The 25419-nt window shown below is 42.9% G+C and overlaps 1 protein-coding gene across 2 annotated transcripts; it reads right to left on the minus strand.

The window, feature by feature from the left end:
- Nucleotides 1-38: 38 nt before the first annotated feature.
- On the minus strand, nt 39-23379 carry tubgcp6 (tubulin gamma complex component 6). Of its 2 annotated transcripts, none has more exons than XM_075470272.1 (25): nt 23273-23379; nt 21109-21913; nt 20796-20959; nt 20074-20287; nt 18799-18957; nt 18279-18400; nt 18046-18109; nt 17835-17944; nt 17632-17723; nt 16031-16170; nt 13580-13729; nt 13267-13348; nt 12646-12734; nt 12329-12444; nt 11556-11694; nt 11134-11232; nt 9293-11021; nt 8646-8807; nt 6829-6997; nt 6020-6161; nt 5041-5235; nt 4292-4424; nt 3442-3655; nt 1060-1253; nt 39-509 (listed from the first exon to the last, which is right to left on the minus strand). In XM_075470272.1, exons 2-25 carry the CDS (start codon nt 21889-21891, stop codon nt 418-420), a joined length of 5553 nt encoding a protein of 1850 aa, XP_075326387.1. In that variant the 5' UTR covers nt 21892-21913; nt 23273-23379; the 3' UTR covers nt 39-417. The 2 variants fall into 2 exon arrangements, with proteins under 2 accessions (XP_075326387.1, XP_075326386.1); XM_075470271.1 differs by having other exon boundaries at nt 23107-23379.
- Between the last annotated feature and the right edge of the window lie 2040 nt (nt 23380-25419).

Genomic DNA, 25419 nt, shown 5'->3' on the forward strand with positions numbered 1-25419 from the left:
TGTTGTGCTTTCTTTACATCAACTCAGAGCTTTGAAATCAACACAAAAGATTAGAGGTTTTATTTTAGAAAAAGCTTTCAGATTTTTTCTTGTATTTACATCACAATGATATTTAAATATTTTCTTAAAATGTACATAGATGTCGGCACACCTGAGCATGAGATGCGTTACAATAGGCCTCATCTTACACGCACTGGCAGAATTAAAAAGTCATTATGGTCTTAATTGTTCAATTGCTTCATTGTGTGGCTAAAGCCTTGCATCCTAAATGGCTTTGAAAGTCGCGACTTTGTCGCAAACTGCACAACAGGTTGGCATCAGTGTGAAGGCAAGAAGGAGGGATTCTGGAAACAATCGCTGCACACAAAGGCATATGGGATATTTAGCTCATGTACAACATGCACACCAACACGCAGCTCAGGAGTCTTTGTAGTAGTTGTTGAAGTTAATGCGAAGCAGGAAATCCTCTAAATGAGGCTGATAGCCTCTGTTCACCAGCTTAGTCACCACTGGGGGGGAAAGAAAGAGACATTTGTCAACACTTAAACCCAAATAAAGCAAACATTGTTGCAGCCAACATGTTAATTATGCACTTTTCCCACAACTATTATGTAAATGACAACTTGTAACTTGCGAGGCGAAAGGTCTGAACACATCTTTTTAAATAACAGAGCTGGTGGAATTTACCATGTAATTCAATTCCTATCGTGATGATTATCACCAGACGTTACACATGAGATGTGCACTAAAACTTTTCAGTTCGGGAACACTTTCTCTCCTATTCCCTCATTACGCCACAAAAAGGTTCTGTCACAGTTCTCAGTATGTGACGTGCTGTGCCTTCTGCTCATTCACTTACTGTCAAGTGGATACTCTCAACTGACCGCCTACATTCATAATTGCCTAAATAGGCTGATTCATCGCCAGCCTTATCAGTAAGATAAGAAGGGTCGGAACTGTGTCCCAAAAATGACGAGCTTTGCAGACTGTAAGTGTGCAATCACTACACAGGATAAATTTCAATTTGCGCCAAAGTGAGGCAAGATTCACTGGGGTTACCTTTGAACAGGAAGTGGGAGTAATACTTGAAGGTGTTGTACGACTGCTGCATGGAGACGAAGCTTGGATGCACCGCCTCCCCCTGCTGGCTGTCCCAGGGTTGCGCGATCAGCTGGGCCCGAAACTTGAGGATCAGGCTGAAGATGCTGTGGATGATGTTCATGACCGGGGCCGCTTTCTCTGTCAGCAGACCCCTGTGGGGGCCACAGGTGGGAGGAGTTAAAGGACCCTCTTCAATGAGTTTTTTTCTAGACAGACTAAAACTACGACACACAGTGGGACACTGACAACCTCTCATGAGGATGAATTCATTTCATATTGGATATGGGGAGCAAAGTATCCCACTGAAAGTTGCTGTGTGTATATTGCAGAGAAGAGATTCAAAAGAGTCTTGCTGCCTTTATAAAAGTTGACAACATTTAGTTTTGAGTCTTTCTTTGTGAAAAGTGCAGGAATTCAAAAAGTCCCATCCAGTAGCCCTAACATTGACTCTTATTTTATGTGCCGACAGATCTAAAAATGAAGCCATTAGTAAGATAAACAACTCAGCCTTTAGGTTCGTGTTCTCGTGCGAAAACGATAGAATTCAAACAGACAAAGAGTCAATTATATTTCATTTTCTATCAAAGAAGACAGAAAAAAACGGCAAATATTCTTCACTGATGAACTGAAACTGAGAATTTTAGGCATTTTGGCCAATAAAATGACTTCAAATCATTAATCAGTTGTCGAGGGTCGATATGGTTTTGATTTAATCAGTTTCAACCAACACATGTAACTGAATATATACACTGAATCTGAGCATTAAAGGGGAACTCCAGGGCATGTGAAGCGCAATCCCATTGCTAGAGGTTGTCAAATACTGAAAGTAGGACACAGACCGGTGCAAATCGGCGCTCCCTGTGCGGCGATTGCGCTGTTTGCGCAGCCTGTCATGCTAGCCAACTACGTGGTGGCCAAGGGACAATAATAAACCTTCCACGTAAAACAACAACTTGCACACTGCAGAAACGTCACACCACTTTATAAACCATCCGACAATAAAGTCACAAGCCTTACCATCAAAACCATATGCATGGTTCTCACATTACTGGCATGGGGACGTTACAAAACAACTTTATAAACAGCATGTAACTCACCGGCTGGTTGTACGCTCGCGCATGTGAAAGCCCAAAAGAGTCAATGGACGATACTCCCATATACAAAACAATTATCTTCTCTAGAAAAACTGCGTTCAAGTATTTAAAACATTACAACAATATTACTGGGCATGTATTGTTGTAATGTTTTAAATACTTGAACGCAGTTTTTCTAGAGAAGATAATTGTTTCGTATATGGGAGTATCGTCCATCGACTCTTTTGGGCTTTCACATGCGCGCGCATACCGACAAGAGGTAAGTGACATGCTGTTTATAAAGTTGTTTTGTAACGTCCCCATGCCAGTAATGTGAGAACCATGCATATGGTTTTGATGGTAAGGCTTGTGACTTTATTGTCGGATGGTTTATAAAGTGGTGTGACGTTTCTGCAGTGTGCAAGTTGTTGTTTTACGTGGAAGGGTTAGCACTTGCCCCTTGGCCACCACGTATTTGGTTAGCATGACAGGCTGCGCGAACAGCGCAATCGCCGCACAGGGAGCGCCGATTTGCACCGGTCTGTGTCCTACTGTCAGTATTTGACAACCTCTAGCAATGGGATTGCACTTCAAATGCCCCGGAGTTCCCCTTTAAAACGCAAACCTGAGAACAACCAGACCTGAATGTGAATGAGCCTAAAGGAAACTATAATCAGCCAAGAAATAAAAATGTTTCATTGCATCTAATTCGGTTACAGTCCAGTGGTTTCAGATTGATTAAGATGAGAAAATGTACATTTTACATTTCCAAGCTTGTAACATCAGTGTATTTTCAATTTAGAACAGTCACTGAATGGACTGCTGCATGTTACACTTTTTGTGGTGCATCACAATACCCTGATGTGAACCACACTTTGACTCTTAATTTGTATAATTGTGTAGACACCATATAGTTCAGGAGGCGAACGCAAAATATAATTCCTGATAAGTTGACCTACATTTTTCAATTCATGTCAAACTGAACTTGGAAAGGCTTAAAGCTTATATCAAATATTCTTCATTTCTTTACCCAGCAACAACACATACCACCCCCCAACATGATGTTGCTCATGTTGGGGGGTGGTATGTGTGCAGTGTGGTTGTCGGTATGATGTTTGTGTGTGAGTTTATGCATGAATTTTTTTGATTATCGATTTGATTATGTAAAGCACTTTGTGCTACTTTTTAGTATGAAAAGTGCTATATAAATAAAGTTTGAGTCGATTTGATTTGATTTGAACAGTGCATTCGCACTTCCAGATCTCACCTGAAGATGGCTCTGTTGAGGTAGTCTGCATGTGTGCGGTGGATGGCATCCAGGTCGCTGGCAGCGGCCAGCTTGGCTGTGAACTCACTCCAGGACACTTGCAGGATCTGGTTAGCGATGTAACCCTGTATGACTTTGACAAAATGCTGCATCTCATGCCGGTACAGCTGCAGCTGACGGAACTGCACCGAGCGGCCCGCACCTTTCACCAGTGCTGAGGGACACAAGCGGCCATGATTAATACTGGCAGGCAGATGAACTTGAGATCATTTGCTTCTCGTTTCAATGTGTAATCAAAACATCTCTTACATATTGTGTTAAAAAAATGTAAGAGGACTTTTGGGGCTCTAAGCGGTTAACACGCGTCTCTCTTGAAGATTTACGAAACAGCGAATGCAAATCACTCAGCACAGAAAATAGCTGACAAATGAAGCTCTTAACTATTACAGACAGCCCTGAATTGCTGAGATATTGCATTTTTTGTGACCATCCTGCTAACAGTCACAAAGCCATTTAGTTCTGTGTCGAGTCATCGTCTGCATCATGAAACAATCCCGTTAGAATCACTTAAGTTGAAATATTTCTAGTAAGCCGATGACGTTTTCCCATCAGAATATTCGCTTTTAAAGTCAGTACACAGGCTGATGCTGATCAATAGTGTCAAATTGAGTGAAGCAGGCCGACTTGCACTTTGTTTAAATAAATCATTTAAAAAAAAAAAAGAAATTAACATTTCCCACAATTAATATTTCATAACCAGCTCATGCACAACACAAAGAATCTTATCACTTCTTCCTCATAGGTGGGTTGGAGTCCAAGCTGGGGGCTGAATCAGCTCCCATCTCCTCACCTGTCCTCTTGAGATGAAACCAAACATCCCGCAGGCTCCACACCATGTGTTTGAGCTGCAGCAGGAATGAAAACAGGCGGTTGTACTTGTTCATGCAGCTGTCTGTGATGATGATATTCAACGGCCAGTCCACCTGGGAGAAGACACGAAGGAAGGTATGAAAAGAAAAGAAATGAAAAGTGTGTGAAGCTGTAAGTGCTTGTGAGAGGAAAGCAAATGACAAGAAAGTGAAACAAAGGAGATGAGAAACACACGTAAAAAGAGAGTGACGGATGACATGAGGCAAGAAGAGAAAGGTGTGAGTACAGAGACATTGATAAAGGAGGTGAGAGGATTGTGAGGGGGAAGATGGAGTGGTGAGAGGTGGGGGTGGAGGCGGAGGTGGAATAGAGAAAAGAAATATGGCAACAGAAAGGGGCAAACTACGTGAGTGAGCTGCAAAGATCGGTGGGGGGAGGGGTCGGGGACGGTGCGAGATGGAGGTTCAGCAGCAGCAGCGGAGAGAAAGAGGAGAGCTGGGGACAGTATGTGCACCATTAGTCACAGCGCGTGTCAACCCAAAGACACAGACCCAACCAGTCTTTGAGGGGGGAAACCATTTAAATGCGCGATAAGCTCATTTTCCACACCCAGAGCCGTTTGTCAAAACACGACGGGCTGTCACATTCAAGCTGCCACTCACCCCGAGACCAACACGCCAACGTGAAAGTACTCCACGCGTCACTCGTCCCGCCAAAATGCGGCCTCACCTTGTAACGTAGCTCCAAACAGTTGAGGGAGTCTGGGGCGTGTGGATGGAAGGTCTCAGGGAGGAAGCGGAGGGCAAAGGTGAAGCTAGCAGCTAAAGGGCTGTCCCCGTGTAAGCTGTACTGGAGGGCCTTACTGAGGATGGAGTTCAGGACCAAGGGGGTCAGCAGCTCGCCTGGTGTCTGGCCACTGCCCATCTGGGTGGAGAACACACTGATCAGACAAATGCACCTCAGTGGAATTTCTCAAATAAATGTGCTCTTCAGAATGAAAGCGGCGCAACTAGTAGCTGTTTACAAGATTGGATTTCTCTCTGTGTTGAAGGTGTGCTAATCAGTGAAATTAGTGCTTTAGCTGGATAAATAACACCTTCGGTCTCTAAGGCCTCCTGAGACAGATGCACATGAATGTTTCTGCAGAACAGCACTGAGGTGTTAGAAAAAGGCTGCGCTTGTTATTTCATTACAGGAAGCTTGACACGAGGAGAAATCAGGCAGGGAAATTATTACATTTATGATGTGTGCTTCGGAGAAGAGCATCAACCCTGTTTAAACCTACAATACTCCTCTTTTGCATGTGTAGTCCATCCTAATCCGTTACAGACTTGAAAAAAATAATAATTTCAGAATGCTTAGTTTTCGGTGCACAGTCTGCATCAAGAAGCCACGCAGGGTTAACTGCAAAGCTCAGGGGCTCGAAGATACTAAATTACATTTTGCAGAGAGAAAGAAAATAAGAACCCTCCAGGTAATGATGAATGAGGAAAACTACCCCCAACAGTGGTGCGTACATGCACCTAATCATATTTTGCTGCGTGTACTCTCGGAGTTGTCGCAGGCTTAAAGCAGATGACACCGATATCCTACAGCGCAGATAAGTCGGGGAGACAAAGAGGAATGCAGTAAACCTAATAAAAAGCCCAGATATGACCCTTTTGAATCTCCACAAAGAAGGCAGCAACATACAGCAGAAGAGCGTCACCTTTTCAAAGAGCAGATCGCTGAGGGACTGTGCAAACTCGCCGTCCTCCATCAGCAGGAAGTGGCGCAGTGCCTCAAAGTGTCTTTCCACTCCGAGCTCCACAAAGAAGTAGTCCACCACTGCTTTATTCACCAAAGACACACTGGGGGAGAGTGAATGAGATAAGGAGAGGAAAGTTTAGACTTCGGAATCTGAGATGATGCCCGACATCCAAGTTTCATACAAAGCCGGTAGAGATGATAGGCATCCGATCTGATAAAAGCTCAGGGAATCTTCCGGCCTGTTTTTGTTTTTTGTTATCTTTTTATTATTTGCCCCCCTGATTTAAGGTTCAACTTTCAATTTTTCATCACATTCCCACACAGCAGAGTGATTGGGCAACGCTTCTCCACTGTGAAGCTAGCAGGGAAGAGGTTTTAAGATAAATAAATAAATAAATAAAAAGTTGAACTTGAATTGTCGAGCCGTGATTTCGTATCCAACACACGCTTGCACCCTGCTGGCGTGTAGAAAGAACAGAGAACGTTCTGATGGAATTCTTAACTGAAAGGATTTTTCAAAGATAGGAAGTAAAAAGAAGTGAAATTATTTCTGCAGTGTCGTGCACGCATTCAGTTACAGTTCAAGAGAAAAAGACAAGAGATCAGGGAAAAGTTACACTTGGGCTTTCTTAAAATGGTTCTTGGCCTCACATGTACAATAAGACATTCAAACAGAAGCTAATAATATACACGCAAAAATGTTATTCACCCCCCCCAACAGAAAAGCGAGCCTCCCCTCATGCGGCGCTCTTTCAGGCGGGCACTCACTGTGTGGTGAGCGGGGCGGTGACGGAGTGTTTTATCAGCACCGGCAGGGACACCATCTCGCTGAGTTGGACAGCTGTGGTGTCGGTGGCTCTGCGGAGCGTGGGGTCCATAGGAAGGCCCCAGGGCCCCCGAGTTACCTGCTTCAGCAGCTGACACTCGGGAGACGAAGCTGTGCGAGAGCGAGAGGGAGATGACAGGCGTGTTGCTGAGGAAATGTCACTCTCACAACAGCAGGGAACTGCTTTACATAAAGCTTACGGTACCAAGAAAAGAAAAGAAAAAAAGTCTACTAAAATAGTCTGTTTAGTCAGACAAGACGAGGCACCTGAATCCGGGAACCCAATATGGGACGCTGGATTCTTTAAACCACTTTTTTTTTTTTTTTTTTGTTGCCTTGAATTGTGAATTAGGGTACTTATAACAAAACAGTTTGTGAGAATACTTCCTGGTTGCAGACAGAAAACTCACCTTAAACTCAACAAAAATAAGCTTAATTTCAAAGGTCCTTTGAGCAGCAATGACCCAGAGTTAAGTTGTTTTTGTGCTTTAGTATATTTATAGCAACACAACCTAAATAACCAGGCTCTCGACTCTGATCAGTGGTGTGGAACGTGTACTTCTATTGATTTGGGCATGAATACTTGCTGCATGAATGAACTGCAAATAGACGGTGAAAAAGAGAGGACCTTAATGCACCGCGTGGAAGCGTTCCTGCTGTTTACGCGCTGAAACGCTCCTTGCAGATATTCAACAGACGGTGAGAATACGACGCCCGTTGGGATTCGCGTGAAGTCAATTAAAGCTGTACAAAACTAAACTGCAACAGTCCCAATACCGCATCTCAATAACACGTTTCGTTTTACTGTGTTTAAAAGGATGTCACCGGGACCTTTTCTTGATTTTCTACTTTAAAAAAAAAAGAAATCAAAAGGCTGAATCCATAAAGATTTCTATGAAAATAAGTTAGGCTTCAATCTAAATGCCACTTGTACTCACAGTCCCAAATAATCACATTTAGATAAGGTCTTTGTAGTTTAAATAAATAAGGAAACAGAAGTAAAAAATAATGAATAGAATACAAATATAACTATAGATAAATAACAGAACAAAACCACTGTTAACATTTGCTTAATAATTGACCTTATTTGTTAGCGATCTGTGAAATAAGCACACATGTTCATTAGTGAAGTTTTAGGCTTATGTCATGAGGACTTGAGGCCTCATTTAAAACCTGAGCGTTTCTTGTAAAAACCTAAAAAAAAAAACCTGTCGGCTAAAACGTTTCATCTCTCAGCTTCAGAAGAAACTTGGGACAACAAATGGAAAAACGTTGGGAGTCTAATCCTTCCACTCTGATTGCAAATGAGCATATTTGCCCTCGTGTTTATTAATATCTTTCTCAAAAATGCTGAGGCAGCACGAGCGTTGCTCCAGGATAGAAAGGTGGAACGATGCGCGTCCCTCCGGAACACAAGTTTGGAGAAGTCGACAACATGCACCTGAAGAGTTTTTTTTTTTTTGTGTGAAACTATTCATTTGTAAGCAGCTCTTTTTCTGCAGAGTTTAACTGTGAGTGCTAATGGCTAAATATACAGCATGTCCTCCCGGTGAACAGGTTCATTCTTCACAGCAGTCCTGCCGACACGTAAGAAATCAAGAAGAACATGCGAAACAGTCTGTGGTGTAGCTGCTGTGTTTGGATTTTGAATATCCACCACAAATTTCGACCGAGAACAAGGCTGCTTCCTGTTTTCACGTTACTTCTTCCGTCTTTGATAAAAACTGCGTCCCTGAGGAACTTCATTTTTCCCACTCACCCATTAGGTTATAACAGTCTTCGTAGTGTTCCACCTGGTAGTGGGAGGACAGAGCCAAGAGGTATTCCTCCTCAAACTTTTGGCCAGGGGACACCCCGAGGCAGGACGTCCAGGACCCCATCCCCTCAACCAGCTGCTCACTGCAGGTGCCCGACATAAAGCCTGAGGAGAAATGTGGAGGGGCTGCGTTTACAAAACAAAGAACGGCACATTTAGAATTCCAAGAATCCAAATGTAATCGTTTCAGACTTTTTAAAGCAAAAGGAAGAATCGGAGGACTCGGAGGACTCAATGAAGCCCCAAATTTAGAAAAAGGGAAAAATGCTAACAGAATGGGAGGAAATTTGAATGAAACAAATGAACATGCTGTGGATTCAGGGGATTTATACATATATCATATCAGTTATTCAGTGTATATTGTATATACTTTATGGCTTGACAGCATTGCACTTTTCATTCATTTCTTTCTTTTAACAGCAAAAAAAAAAAATATATATATATATACAGTATATATTAATTTCAATGGATATAGACAGAATCCTCATACATCATACAAAAGAGAGAGAGGATGTATTCAACTGCATCGACAATAAAAGCGTTTATGAACAGTTGTGCGTGTGTGCGCTCAACATTGTAAGAGTAGGTACCTTTGCCTTTCACCACACACCCAAAGGCAAGTGAAGAATCTGATGAGTGGCCATAAGTACTGCCCGGCAGTACAGAGGGTGGCGGCTCTGTCCCCAACACCACACAGCCAACGCCCAGAGTTGAATCCGACGAGTGGCCGTGGGTGCTCCCTGGCAGCGGCGATGGGAGTGGCTCCGCTTTGGAGACGGCACAACCGATGCCTAAACTGGAGTCAGACGAATGACCATAGGCGCTGCCGGGTAAAGGAGCGCACTTGGGCTCATCTCCTGAAACGGCACATCCAGTACCGAGGGTGGAGTCGGAGGAGTGACCGTAAGCGCTCCCAGGCAAAGGGGACATGGGCGACTCCGCTCCTGACACCACGCAGCCAAGTTGTAGGACGCAGTCTGAGGCGTGCCCGTGCTTACCCAAACGAGCTCTTATTCCAGGAATATTGGACACAAATCCGCCCACTTTTATATTGGCATCAGAGGAGTGTCCGTGAATGCTGGGAGCGAAATGTGGTGCGACGACGTCTGAAACGTAGTCCCCTACTTTAATATGAGCATCTGAGCTGTGACCGTGAACACTGGGAGATGGTAGAGTCGGCATTTTGTCTGGAACAAACTCCCCAACTTTAATGTGGGCATCTGAGACATGGCCGTGGGTGTTTGGAGTCGGAACATGGGGGACAAATTGGGACACGTTTTCCCCAACTTTAAGGTGAGCATCTGAAGAGTGACCGTGGACGCTGGAGGACGGCAGTGGAGCACCAACCTCTGAAATGTGTTCTCCAATCTTGATGTGAGAGTCTGAGGCATGACCGTAGATGTTTGGGGACGGAAGTGAAGCGGTTACCTCAGATACGTAATGTCCAACCTTCATGTGAGCGTCAGAGGAATGTCCGTGGATGCTGGGCGGCTGAGGGACGTTTGCGTCTGAAACCAGCTCTCCGATCTTTACATCAGCATCAAAGACAGGAGTCTGAACACCTGGCAGAGAAACATTTCCGTCAGCTTCATCGTGAGAGTCTGCGCTGTGGTCTCGGGTGTTTGCCAGCACCGGCTTCAGTCTATCACCAGAAAGACTCAGTACTTTGTCGTCACCTTGATCTTTAGCATCTTGCTCAGCTGTGGTTGATGGTGCCTCTTCAGCCACTCCAGCTTCATTTGGCTTCACTTCACTTTCTAGAATTCCTATTTCAGCAATGTTTTCCGATATTGATGCAGCATCCTTTTGATTGCTGTCTGTCATTGAGCCGTTTCCATCCAATTGCTGAAATGAAGCTTGTGCATTTTGGGGCTCCGCTGGGGTGCACTGACGAAGAGGAAAGTCGAATATAAAGGTTTGTCCAAAAGTGCTTGCATTGGGGACCCTCTCCTGGACTTGAGTTATGTTTTCTCCAGCAGGTATGTGGTTTTGGATCAACTCAGGCTGGATTGCAGGAGCCCAGCGAGGCCTGGGCTGGACAGGAGCTTGGCCAGTGATACCCTCAAGCGGACTAAAGGGGGCACTAAAGTCATAGTCTACGAGCTGTGCAGTAGGACAAGCACCAGGTAGGTCAGAGCCGATCTCCTCTAGGGCTTCAGCCACTTGCTGACTGTCAGGCTTCGGTGATTTAGGCAGAAAGTCATTGATGTCTATGTCCTCAGAGATAAGAGCAGGATCTGCTGTACACGGATCGTGTGGCGGTGACACAGTTTCGGATCCTGGAGTCTCTGCCGCCCGCTCCTCCTGAGTGGGAAATTCCTGTCAACATAAGTGAATAATTTGAGGATGTCTCAAGGGTGTACTCTAACGAGAGCATAAAAATAGAGAAAAACTATTGAGACTAATTAATTAAATAAGCATAGTGTTATACCAGAGTTTGTTGTGGTGCAGTCTGTTGTGTAGAGGGAACAGGTGGCAATACTTCCATGGGAGGCCCCCCCTGGCCTAAAGGATATTTCTCCAGTATTGCCTGGAAGGGGGTCACAAAAGACTTGATTAAAATATTAAACATGATACAAAGAAGCATAAAGTAAAACAAAATGTCTTCCATCATTCCTCTCGCAAGGCATATCAGTGTTCTTTGTTTGTTTGACAGATTGTACAAAAACTACCCAAAATACTTTCAGAAAACTTGGCAGGAAGGTGCCGCAAGGGCAAATAATTAATCCATCAAATTTTGCTGAGGGTCTGAATTATCTTCTTTTAAAACAAATCACAAGATAAGGTACTGGCCTTGGCAGTAGATTTCCTCTCAAAATATATGGCTTTTGTGTGTGTTTATTCATCACAAACCTGAATTTTCTGCCCGTCAAGCATGAAGAACTGAGCACGGGCTTCGTCAAGTCTCATTCGCTGCACTCTCCACATGGCTCGTCTCTCTCTGCGAGCTGCTTCCTCTGACAGATGGCTGTACTGAGCAATCAGCTCCTTCCTAAAATTTGAGAGTAGGAACAATATGTAGAACTTAATCCTTTTAGCCGAGGGTCTTATCCAGAGCAATATGCAGTGACTGCATAGCTGGGAAAGTGAAAATGGAGTCACGAGGTAGCATTACTATAGCTTGCATATACTTTAATATTGAGATATTTCCTTAAACTTAAGATCAAAGCCACTTTAATAATCTACTATCAATTATTTAGTCCTCCAAAATATTGAACCTGCACAACCTTGCACATACCAAACAAAGATTACAGCAAGGAAGGAATAGTGCAGGATGTAAACTGGCTGGATGAAAAGCTGCAGGTGGCAGATGCTTTCTCCAGCTTTGGCACACTTGGATCTCCAACATGTCGTCAAGCTGAATAACAACTCGCTGTGTGCATTACAAGCTCTGACAGCATTTGCTCGTGCGGCGGCATCAGTCCGTTATCCCAACTGTAAGGAAATGTGGCACGAGTCCAGCCACTGACATATGCTGTTGGAACTGATGCCTCGTCGTGCTTGAACACAGTTAGGACATATTTTCTATATATATATAGATAATAAAACCTTTTCAGATTGAATCATCTATAGAGGGGGGGAAGAAAAAAAAAAAAAAACAACTGTGGCTGCAAAAGCTGTAAGACCTGGCTCTCTGCTCCAGCTGCTCCTCCAGGGCTTGTAGTCTCTTTTCTCTGTCTCTAAGCTCTCTGGCAAAGCTGAAATCATCCTCCTCCTGCTTCTTCTTGGCTGCATTTCGCCACTGTTCCCAAGAGCACAAACACACATACATGCATACATCATTAGCTCAAAGCATAAACACAGACATATGAACCCAAACTTTTTGCTGACATTATTTAATCTATCACATGGCGTTCTTAACATCTTAGCGTCTTACCCTGTCACATATTCATGCATCACAAGCACACAGTCTGTTAACCCCCACCCCATCTCGGCCATCTACCTCTTGCTCCTGCTCCAGGTGCTGTTTCAGTTCCTCAAAACGCTCCCTTTTCTTGGCCTCCTCGGCCAGACGTAGTGACACCTGGCGCCCTGCAGGAGGTTAGGGAGATAACAGTGGGTGTTTACCCCTCCACACAAAGAGAAGCACATAACATCTCCGTCGCTCTCTCTCAAGCACACATGGTGCAACGCAAACCGACATTACCATCTGCCTCACAATCAAATAAGCCTATGCCAAGACAGGCATGGAGGATCAGGCCAGACATTCCCCAAACCATTCACCTCCCGTCTCCAACACCGCCTCACATCTTCTGCAGTAATAAATGATGTGAGGAGTTAGCTAAACTGTGTGAGTGATGATTAGATTTTATAGCCTCTAGTAATGGAAACTATTCAAATCATTCCTTCCTGCAATGGGCCCCTGTGCATCTCTCCAGAGGGGAGCTAAGGGAAGTTCTCAGTGAGGATGTGTACTTAGTGCTGAGCCATTTGTTAGAGGTACACTCAGCTGGATGGGAGCTCGCACGAACACCAAGAACCATATGCAAAAACAAATAATAAAAAAAAAAGAAGATCACTCACAGTGCAAGTGCATTAGTGTGTGTTTAAATGTGACACTAACCACGGATGCTCTCCAGGGTTTTAGCTGCAGACTCTCTGACCTGATTGATCAGCTCCTGCCGTGCCCGGTCTGTTCGCAGGGCCTAATAAGATAGACAAGAAGTCACCATTAACAGAGATTTATGCTCCTGCCCTGCAGCTCACCTCTCCTCTGCTACCTCTGCCAGTCACTACTGCCAGGGTGTTGAATTACATCAAGTCGAAGCCCCAGGGCAGTCCCACATTAATACATCATGTAAAGGGAAAAGAATCGAGTAAAAATACCCAATGTTCAAGCCTGTAAATATAATCTGCACTTGTGTGCGGATAATTACTTTCTCCTCCCTGCTGATGGCGCTGTGCTTAGCAATCCTCTCCATGCGTCCGCGATACACTGAACAGTCTCTCTCGATCTCCTCCACCTCCTGGATGGAAAAGGTGACAGCTATGCGGGGTACTGGCAGCTCCGACCAGCAGATGTAGTGCTGTGGAAACACATTTGGCATAGGGTCGGTGCTGTAAAGGTGGCTCACAGTCGTGATTTAGATGACTCATCATGTTGTACATGCTCATAAGTTTATTTCAGAAACAAAATATGTTCTGCCAGCTGTATGAAAGTATGAAATTGATTTTTCCTGCAGAATCTAACGCTTGTGCCAACATGCAGGACATATCACAAATCCATGGCATCTGTGTTCATTTTCCCCCAAAAATACCACTCACTTCAAATTAAGAGCACCCCTGATATCGGGCCTGAATTAGACACCATTTAATCTGACTCTGAAGGGAGACACTTTGCTCAATATTTAAGAACATTCATCTAAATGTTTTCCGATGTTCCCTGAATAAAATGGAAATTTGTCAGAGAGTTGGCACTTTGGTTTATGTAAGGCAGGCCAGATCATGAAGAACATTAAGGTGCTGTTTACACATACCCGGGTATGTGTAAACAGCACCTAAATGTTTTTGAACCTGCCGGCAGGTCGTAGAGAAGTGAAAAGTCTCATACGATGAGATTACATTGTTTCACTGAAACGTGCCATTTTTCATTGAGTGGTTAGCCAAGTGAGGGGTCCATTTACACACTTAGGCTTACGGTTTCACACAGATGTTCTGCTTGCAGCGACGCTGGGAATCAAAGGTAAAAGTCATAATTAGAAGCTAAAAATACTGGCATCTCATACTGACAGCAACAGGGCAGTAAGGGAGAGAAGAAAGGGGGAGAAAAAAAGCTGTTGGCCACTTAATTTATTCAGCTCAGTCCACAATCCACCAGAAAAATGTTTTCAATGTGACAGCCATGTTATGCAGACTTGTCCTGATTACGAAGCATACGTAAATGTGAATGGATTTCCAATTGGCCTTTATATGAACACACACTATCTGGAGACGTGTTGCAAGTGTTCATGCGCATCATTTCAGATTTAGTTTGCAGGCATTTGAACAAGATACTGTAGAAAACAATGACAAGTCATGCTAATAACGAAGAACGAGAATTTGAATAAATGCCTGCCTCTACAACAATCCTCTGGAAAGGTGTTAAAAAATGACATCACAGAAATTCCAAAAAACGATTTCATTTAACAGCTGAACAGTTTGTAAAACATACCTAAAAAGTAGGAGAGAAAAAATGACTTAATCAAGAACCAAATATATTATTAGGAGTACTTTTTCCAGCTTGTATGGCTTTAATAAGAGCTCTATCTATGTGAGGCCTGGACTTCTCTAATGATAAATATATTCAAATATATAATCAATCAGGTTCCAACTTCAGGGTGTTTTCACAGTGTAGCTTAGCAGGATCGAGCCGTGTCACATTTTAGTACAAATGCCATCTCCCCGGGTCTAACCCTAATCCCTGACATCAACAATTGTGGAAATTAGCTAATTTTCTCCGAGCACTCATCTTTACATATCTATACATTATACATTTCATCCTCCAATTGTGGCGATTTTATGACTTTTGCGAGGAAACGCGGTAGTTTCATCAATATACGGTCATACTGACTCATGTAACGCTGCAAGACAAACACATACATGTTTTTATAACTACTTGCCGATAACCGATTAATCACCCAAGTCACTCTGAGGTATATATGCCCCCCCCCGCACAAAAAAAATCTATTCTACATTCCTTTTCTTTATGTGACACTTAACTGATGATCAGACAAGAGCAATCACCCAATCTAACAAATTTGATTGATTAAAAATAAAACAACTAAGTGCATCCCTGCTATGACACCAAGTGTGTCTACTGAAGCAGCTAACTGTTAGCGTTAGCATATCGACTGTGGCATTTCCTCGGTTAGCGGAAAAACTCCTTTCATTAAATGCGACCCACAAAGGGTCCATCCTGACTTCTAAATACCCTGTTACATAAGAGAACGTGGCACAACACTGAAGACTGTGCAGTCATGGCAGGAGACAGCATCGCCACATGATGTTACAGTATTGATTATGTGTCTCATTCTTTGATAACAGTGGGGACTTCAAAATGATGGAACTCATGTTGTGTGAGGTGGACAACTGCGAAGAGCAACTGCAGCCACAGTCTGAGCATCTCCTGAGCTCATACAGTGAACGGAATCCTTGTTAAAAGCCAGAAAAGCAGTCCGAGTGAGTAATCTTAACACATTTTCCCACTTAATGTATTCAGTGCAACCGACAGTCAGAAACTTTGTTTGTACTAAAAAATTCTATGAATAACATTTAGGAAGTGCGCGTGCACATTTTCAGACCGACTCCAGCTGCATGTGCATGAACACTGTTAAATGTGCATGACAAACCTGTGGGCAGCAGATTTTGAGGAGATTGATGGTCTTTCCACAGACGTACACGTCGTTGGCGATATGTCTCAAGAAGATCGGCACGCAGTCCTCCACATCCTTCGAGATCAGAGTGTAGCCTTGAACCCAGAAGTGTTTGTCTGCACAAATCCAAAGATGCCAATCACAAGTCGTCCAACGATTTAGAGCAACACTTTTACCGGTCCGTTATGCTTCTGATAACAGAACATAGCTCTTGTGACTGGAACATAAAAAAAATAAATTAAAAAAACACTCACAGTGGGGTAATATGCAGCCCTTCTCTGGGCCTAAAACTTTTCCTTATTAGTATGACTTACGGTGCATGGCAAAACTCTGGCCGCTTGAATTAACACTTGGAAATTGTTAGCGCTTAGCTCAGTGATCCTAAGCAAAAAGCATAAGAGAACCTGAATGCACCAGGCTTCCAGAGCTCTTTACAGAAAGCCTGCGGCTTGCCAAGAAAGCTTAGCTGCTGATTGCTTCCTTGGCCGACGGAGTTCGTGGAGAACAATGACATTTGTGTGTCCTCCAAAAGGCAAGCGCAAGAAGCGCGGAGGTTCGCTGCTGGAGTTGATGAGGTGTAGCCGATGAGCAAATGAAACTGTTAGCCAGACAAAGCCGAGGTGATTGTTTGACCTTGAGTGGGATGTTGGATGACATACAAAACTTGAAGAGGCTACAATGATTTATCCCGCACCATATTTACGGGGCACTGTCAAAATGAAAAAGTTGCAGCTTGTATATTTGTCAGAGACGTATGAATTCATGACAGATTACATGCAGTTCTCAAATTCAAGGATGCACCTAGATGCTTTTCATTAACAATAAATATGTTGGTTAATTTTTCCATTAAATCTTTCTGCTTATTTAAAAATATCTCAAAAGGTATTATGGGAAGGATATCGGGGACATTTCTTTGTATACCGAAAAAACTGAGGTTGTTAATCGGCTGTACGACTAATCTTAAAACCAATTGTTAAGTCTTACCTGCAAATCAGCTACAATTCAGTATTTTTACATCACAGAATTGACATTAAACTCTAACAGCCAGTTCATGTCGCGCACAGATGGGTTATTCACTTCAACGCACCCTGTGTGAATGTAACTCTTCTCACCTCGAGTCGTTACTTAGACACAGAAGAAGAAAAATCCCTTCAGCCAGCCAAGATCGGTCCAGGGTAATTACAAGAGAAATCTCTTTTTGAAGCTTTTTTTGTCATAACCAGCGAGTAAAAAAACAAATGAATAGAATAAAGAAATAATATCTGTTTGTGTCCTTCGCTCTCACTTGCTGACAGGAGATGGGTCTGGCTCCCACAGCTGGGGCAGCCGATTCCGTTTCCCGCTGATTAACATCCAATAACTTCATGACATCCTTTATAGACGCAAGGACAAATCCAACCAGGCAATAAAGGCTGTAATGAAATCCTTTTTTCTCTTGTCCTGCTAAACAATCTGTCTGGTAGGCTTTTCATTTTCAGAACCTTCTGACTAAAGTGTTTATGCGATGCCTTGTGTGTGAGCGTGCGTGTCTCTGTGTGTGTGTGTGTGTGTGTGTGTGTGTGTGCGTGGCATCTCACCCCTGAAACTGAGGTATTCCTCGTTGACCTGGATCATGAATTCTCCATAAACATCTCGGAACACGCCGCTGTACACCCAGTCATACACAAACCTAAGTGAAGCGCAGAGAACGGTCAGACGTAGCGCCGACAACCCATTAGTCAGATAAATCGAACAAGTTTTGGGGAAAACTGAGGACCCGAGGAGTCGCACAGTAACTAACCGGGTGTAAGGTTCACAGCTGCTCTTCAGCAGCGACAGAAGGACGGGATAGTTCTCGTTGCTGCAGTTATTCTGTGCTTCGTTGTAGAGGTAGGACAGCAGTTTGACACCCTGAGGAGAGCCAAATGGCACAGAGCTGACATCTCATCTGTTAGGTTAAACACAGCCATGATAGATGACACATTGCGGTTTGCAGATAAAAGCGCTCTCACCGCAGGAAAGGTGGATTGGCCTGCACCCAAAGGCCCATCCACGCAGCACAGCTCTGACAGGTACCTTAGATTCAAAGAGAGAAGGGAGATTTTGATCTGAGGATGTTTACATCAAGGTCCTCGCTGTCGGAACACAGCGGCACCGCAGGTGGGGGGGAGGTTGAGGTTGAAATGTGCAACTAACACTTGGAAAGAGCAACAAGATATAAAACGAAACACAGGTTAGGCCCCACCTGAGCTGCCGCCCCACTTTGCGGAAGAGGAAGCCGATTGTCATCAGGCTGAGAGTTGGCGGAGTGCTGAGAACACAAGCCCGATAGTAATGGAGATATTTCCTCAGACCGCCAGTGAATGCCTTAGAAAAAAATAAATACTCTTCAGATGTCATCATCCATGCCGACGTTAAGCCACTGAAATGGTTGATCTGCTCCTTACATTGACAGATGACTGAACTTAAAACTTCTGCACCTTTTTATGCTTTTTATGAATATTACTGGCCAACTGCCATTTACCCTTGTGTATATCATCGCTTTCTCTTCTTAGACAGATGTGCCATTAGTGTGAGTAAATTGATTGTGTTTATTTGAGCTCGCTTGTCTCAAATTTCCCCTCAAGGGGCCACTTAATAACTCTGAACTGTACAAACTGAACTGATGAACGCAACAATGGTAACAACTGTGGTGGAGCAGAATACAAGTTGAAAAACATGTGTAGTCCCAGTGGTATTAATTACTGATAATTACACAAACACACCTGGAAGACCAGGCCCTTCTTGTCAGCACTCTGCAGAGAAAAGCGGCTAAGCCGCAGGTAGTGGGTGCCGTACTGGGCCAACTCCCCCAAGAGACGAGACACGCTCTCTGGAGAGGCTCCCGACACGCACACACCAGGTCTGACGTCAAACTGAACACTCTGAGGTGGAAAACACATATTCACAAAAGACAACGAGAACCAATGAGACAATGTGAAGTATAATGAAATCCAATAACACAGAATGTCTCCTCATCTAATATGAAACCCTGTCAAGCGTGTTGGAGAGTCACCTCCAGGGGGAATCTCTGAAGGCATGGTCGGTCCATAAAAAAACCATTACATAATCAAAATTTCTTGTCTTGCTATGTAAGCTTTTTGAGAAGAGAATACAGCGTTTCTAGACAGCAATCTTCGGGGGGAAACAAATAAAACGAAACAACAAACAGTACTCTGCAATGTGTCCAAACGACAAGCCGTCACCTCAAAGACGGCGCTTTGAATGGAAAAACAAGTGTGCACCTGAAAAGTTTTCAATGTTACAAAGAAAACCATTCATGGCTATAGAATTAGATTACACTCAGTCCAAATGATACTGTTTATCATACTGTGTCCTCCTCTTGTTATATTAATGCAAAAAGTCGACTACAGGGACAAGTTAAGGCAGAGACTAAAGGAAACAAGAGAATTAACACCCAATTTGTGTGGTAACCCAAAAAGAAACGGTCATCTGGAAAAAGAAAAACATGATAGTCGTAAACCGACAACAAGACTCTCCTGTGGTTTTGTTTGCAGCATTAGAAAGACGGTAATTTACTTCTTGATTGTTTAATAAGGCTAATGACGTTTTGGCTCTTTCTTTTAAAAGTTTTGGGGTAATGAGCTTTTTTAAGTGAACTGGATTTGTTTGCACTAATGTGCTAATTGCCAATTGATTCTCATCGCTCTCTCTCTCCTCATGTAAGAAAGGAAATGACTGCATTTAACTGCATTTTTTTTACTAAGAAAGATAATGAATTTCAACTCAACTGTACTTTCTTTATATAACATCTTTCAAACGCTAGTGTATCCCAAAGTGCTTTCCTGAGCAAAAGCGAGACTAGAAACGCATTGGGCCGAAATGTAGAAGGAACAGATAGAATAGATGGACAAGAAAGAAAGAAGTCCAAACTAAAACAAAGACCTTAAAAGTATACAACAATCTATAGGGTATAATAAAACAAGTAGCTCAGAGATCAAGATCAAGAAATAAGTTATCCGTATCGGTATGTTTTTCACCTGGTTTAGCGGGAAGGTCGTGGATGTGACTCCAATCAGGACATTCAGAAGGTCAGATACCAATTGTGTCTGTGAGTCCAGGGGCAGCGGGATGATAGGAGACGGTGTGCTCGTGCTAACCACCCTCATCTCCCCCTCCCACAGCCGATACAGCTGGTCAAAGGCCTCCCTACCTCCCTCCGTTAGATAGAAGGACTCCCTCTTTCCTGGTGGGCTGGTGGGCGCAACAGAGACAAGAGCAAAACTGGAAACACAGCCAACAATAAGTGGAGCTTTCTAATACCTAATATCTAATACCTCCAGGCGGTGTTTGGCCTACAAATGGCATTAACTGGCCAAGTAATAGAAATGTTGTCTCCTACAACTCTTGATAATTAATACATCAAAGCTCATCCCCTAAAACACCAAAACATTCACGGGGTTTAATTATTCAAAAGAGATGTTTTTTCATTTCAGGCTGCTATCAACTGAACACCCTTGTGTTTTAGACCGTGGGTCTGATGAAAATTTAAAGACATAGCCCCAGACTCAAGAAATCTGTGATGAGTATTTTTCTGTTAACATGCAGCATCTCCAGTTTGTGAAAAATATGTGAGAAATCTTAAAATCTATTGACGTTTTAAATAATTATGTTGTCTAAGAGTTAGCTGATAGGTTGCATGAAGAGACCTTTTTATATCAAAGGTTCAGCTTGCTTATGATCCAGCTGACAGGTCAATTACCAGCCAATAGATTCCCAGCAGCGGCGTCGACCGGGTTCAAAAGTGCGGAGAGCCTCCCACATATCAATGTCTGGAACAGGGCTGGGCTCTGACTGAGAGTCTGGGGTCAAGTTTGAGGCCGACTGGAAACCCTCATCCTCAGACTGATCTAAACAGGGAGGAACCTGCACAACAAGACAGTCAATGCATAAGCATTAAGGTAATTAGGTGAAATCAAACACTGTGCAAATATGACCCCACTTACATTCTAAAACAGGTAAACTACAGACCATCAATCAGTTTAAAAAGCTAAGACAAAGGTATGGTCTCTTACTCTGATAGCCAACCCAGTGACATCAATATTACTGGGGACTGGAGGCAGGTCCAGTCTTATTTCCATGTCTGAAGTGCGAGTGTGTTGCAGTGCTCCAAACAACGTCAGCCTGGTCTCCTTCTCAAATCTTTCTTCCGCATCTGATTTCATCCTCAGAGCTAGCAGCCCTGTGCCCGGTGGAGCGTCCATCAAACTCTGAGTTCCGCATAGACTTTCCAAAGACCCCCATTCCTCTCCACACACTAGACCCCATGCTCTGGCCTCGAGCCTCTGCAGCTCCACACATTGGTAACTCCAGGGCTGAGGCCTCCGCAGTACGGGCCTCTCATGTCTCATATAGTCCCTGCTGAAAGAGGTAGGGGGTGGTGGTGCAGAACCAGCTAGAAACACCAGGAGCTCCAGGACTGCATCTATTTCCTTCAGACCAGAGGTTGCTCCTTCAGGCAACCTCCCAAGCTGCTCCTCCAGCCTCTCTGCTTCCTCTTGACATCCTGCCACCCGTAGGTCAAAACACATCATCAGGACTTTGTTTCTTGGTGGGGTATTGGCTGTGGCACTCAGTCCCGAGGCAGACCCTTTGGCACCATCTTGGAAGAGTTTCGACAGCAGGGCACCGTAGGCACGTTTCTTGAGAACTCGGTGGAAACTTTCTCTGGAAACTCCCAGGGCTCGCCGCTTCCATGACACTCCAGACAGGCTGCAGTCACACAGGGCGTTCAGCAGTTCGGTGATGCTGCTGCCGTTGCAGCTGGGCTTCACGGGGTTGTTATGGCTCAAATACATAGTGGCACCGTAGCCTCAGACGCTTTGATTAAAACAAAGAGACAAAAGGAAATTCAGAACTGTACACAGAAGACAAGATGCCAATATATACAACATTCCCCCCCCAAAAAAAATCTGTCTCTTTGGAAAAGAAACAAACAAAATGTCCTGTAATGTCCCAGTTGTAAGCTTTTCTAATTCTGGCATCCAGGGAGAATGACAAATCAGACGTTAGATTGTAAAGGGAAGGCTCGTCCTAAATACTGACACGGCTGGATCCTTGGGCATTGCAGCAGTGTCACAAGAAGCCTTGAAAATTGTAGTATGGCAAAATAGAGGGGATGAGGTATATACACACCAGCCTAATGTGATTTAAATTGTGATACTATTCATAATATATGGAGTACAATTTGTGCTTACTCAAAATGTGACCTCATCTGAGTTGAGGTGATGTGAAAATATTCTTTTTATAACAGATTCTTATTCAGAGAAAGGTTTTAATTGGGTTAATAATGGAACATTGCTGTTCATGCAAAGATACCCACTGAGTTCTGACAGTATCATAAAGACAGGAAATGACATCTACCCGTCATCAAGTTGTCGGCTCTGTCAAGCCACATACAAGAAGTTTTGGCTCTTCTCCACAATGTTTTTCTTTTGTGTGCTTTTATTGCTTATTGTTTTGTGTTTTAATGGAATAGCATTGCTATGCTAATACTCTATGCGTATCTAAAGTGTGTTCTGCGTTTCATTATTTTTTGGGAAATAACATTTTGTGACATGTCGTGTTTTCTGAAATGTTGAGTTGTGCGTTTTGTTTTTGTTATATTTTGTGAAATCTTGTGTTTTGCATCTCGGTCCATCACAGCTACCAGAGTAATAATATTGGAGGAGAAGTCCTGATGAATCTGAGACAGTTTCCACATGGACACACACCCCGACCCACAAACACATTGGCAGCGTGTGATCTCTCCTTTCAACTTAAATTTCTATGAAAAAAATGTGTCACTATGAGAGTGACTTGCTCCTACGTACCATTAACGTTGGTAAACTAATGGTGAACAAATATAAACACCGGTAATAGCTAACGGTAACTAGCTACAAGTAGCCATCTTGGCTACCATTTTTCCATACAAACGTGTATATTTATTAGCATGCGACCGTTCATTCCGTGCTTAAAATATGCTTCTTGATATTGTCTGCCCGGGTGAGATAATGCGTTATTTGTTCATTCACCTCGGTTTAAACTTTGCATCCACTCCAAGCGACTCCTTCCCCAACATGCTAACGTTTGTTGTTAGCAATCGGCTCCTGAGTTAATTCCCTTTCCAACATCGTCAATGCAGCATAAGCGTGTATCAAAGTGCGTAAATAATCTACGGAGGTCCAATGGTGTCGTTACCATTTAATGATGTCCTGTTGCAGCATACTGACTGCCAGTTAATATGCAGTGCTGTTAAACTAAGTAGTCAAACGCAAGCTAGCTGCTTCATTCATATTCCATCATCCTCCGCGCGCTTCAGCAAAATCTGGAACCGGCCTCCTTGAATATGATTGGGGGAATGACTGCAAAGCTTTTAATAATTGGCTAAGATTTTTACAAGAGCTACGCTGATTGGTCTATTTTCTTGTCAAACACAGGTTGAGAAACCTCATTCGCCAGTCGCCACTGCACTTTGCTGCGTCCAAGTGGTAGTAGGGTACGTGTGTGTATGTGTGTGTGTGTGTGTGTATATATATATATATATATATATATATATATATATATATATATATATATATATATATATATATATATATATATATTTTTTTTTTTTTTAAAAAAAGCATTTGTAATTCTAATGAAAAAACATACAGTGGGGTATATCACGCCTGTGATAGGTAGGTTATTAATTGCTAACTAAATTAGCAAAAGCAACATCCTTTGAGATATAATTTAGTTGCAAACTAACTAGACTTCACAAAACCTAGTCTCACAATTAATGGGTAAATTACACTCATTTGCCTTTGATAGTGATTTATTCTATGGTCAGAGAATGCCACAGTTGGGAATCGAGAAATATGACCTGAACTCAGACTATGCATATTCTATTTATTAAATGCAGATAATAACCTAACTCATGTGCTCTTCTCTTCAGTAGTTTTCTGGCTTAAACATACAAAGGCATGAAATGTGGTATTTTGCATGTGAGCATATAGGCTGTCCTTTTATGATGAGAAAACTCATTTTCTCACTAAAGCAGCCACAACCATGCACAGATATGAGGACCCAAACCTCTGCATACAGACTCGTGAATGGCTTCTTTTTCTTCTTGAACTAAGGTTGGGTCTCTTTACGTTTGTTTTGAATCCCTCATTGTTCATTTAATCTCCAAGTTGCAGAATTTTTTTTTTTTGGTCGGTCACATTTCTTTGTTGTATTTTTATGTATTTCATGGCTGTTTGGGGTCCCCGTACAGTCATTTGCATCAGTTATGTTGTGCCCATTTTGTATTTACTCTTCACAGTCTGCTTTATTTTCAGAATATTTTTGTATCTATGTGGTTACCATTTATCGATTTGTATCTCCTTGCAAAAAAAAAGCACATAGTGTGATTGTTTTTTTTTTGGTTTTGCAACTGTAAAAGCAATGTTTCCTTTGTGGGCTAATGGCGTCTCATTTTACTGTTTTTGTTGATACTTAGGGCCAGTTTGTACACTACTCTTTTTGCAACTGCTTATGGTTGCTTAAAATGTCAAAACTTATCAAGAAGTGTTATTTTATGGACATAAGGTCTCCTGATCCCAAGGGTCTGGAGGCCCGCACTTTGCCCCATTTAGCCTAAATCAGTAACTGCTGCATTTATACAAAAGTAGACAGACACTCAAGGTAATCTCAAACTATAAGCTTTTGGCAATTATGTACTCTGACTCATTATACATTAGATTCCATGTGTGAAGGCAGTGCAAGAGCTGGCTTTTTTTCTTTTCTTTCTTTACTGAAATGAAATAGGAAAAGTGTGCATATGACGTGTATGTAAGTGTGTAACAGGAATATATATGTACATTTTAAATCGTGCTTTAAAATGTTGGATTACTAACGGCATATAACAGCCACAGAATCAGGTTCTGTGGTTTTGAATTATTCATCAGAACTGCTCAAAATGATATCACACAGTCACTGTTTAGAGTTTCACCAGGTTTTCCTCCTCTTTCTCCTACCATTAGGAAGTCAAATCTCATTATGTTTGAAATGTGGAGGTGAAATGCAACCTGGTGGGAAATACAGTGATCGCCTGAGAGGCTGGATGCTTTGAGAGGAAGCAGCCCAGGCAGGAGAACAGAAGCTAACAGCATGCAGATTTGAACCCATTTTCTTGTATGGTTCCCTGCACAGACGCCCTTAACATAATCATTCTGAGTGGAATCATTGATTTCTAGACAGTGAGAGACTGGCTTCTTTTTCAATCTGTATAAGTGCAAATAATGTTGACTCCCAAAATGATCTAAACTACATGTCCTATTTGAAATCTAAAGTACTGCATTACCTTTGATTTTTAAGAAGTGATC

The sequence above is a fragment of the Odontesthes bonariensis genome, chromosome 7 (genome assembly GCF_027942865.1).
Source record: "Odontesthes bonariensis isolate fOdoBon6 chromosome 7, fOdoBon6.hap1, whole genome shotgun sequence".
Taxonomy (NCBI): Eukaryota; Metazoa; Chordata; class Actinopteri; order Atheriniformes; family Atherinopsidae; genus Odontesthes; species Odontesthes bonariensis.

Coding starts and splice junctions, on each gene's coding strand:
- tubgcp6 (XM_075470272.1), bottom strand. CDS start 21,891: ATGTATTTGAGCCATAACAACCCCGTGAAGCCCAGCTGCAACGGCAGC. Junction 20,288..20,795: donor TGCTGGGAATCTATTGGCTG/GTAATTGACCTG, acceptor TGCGCCCACCAG/CCCACCAGGAAAGAGGGAGT. Junction 510..1,059: donor CTCCCACTTCCTGTTCAAAG/GTAACCCCAGTG, acceptor TTTCCCCCCCAG/TGGTGACTAAGCTGGTGAAC.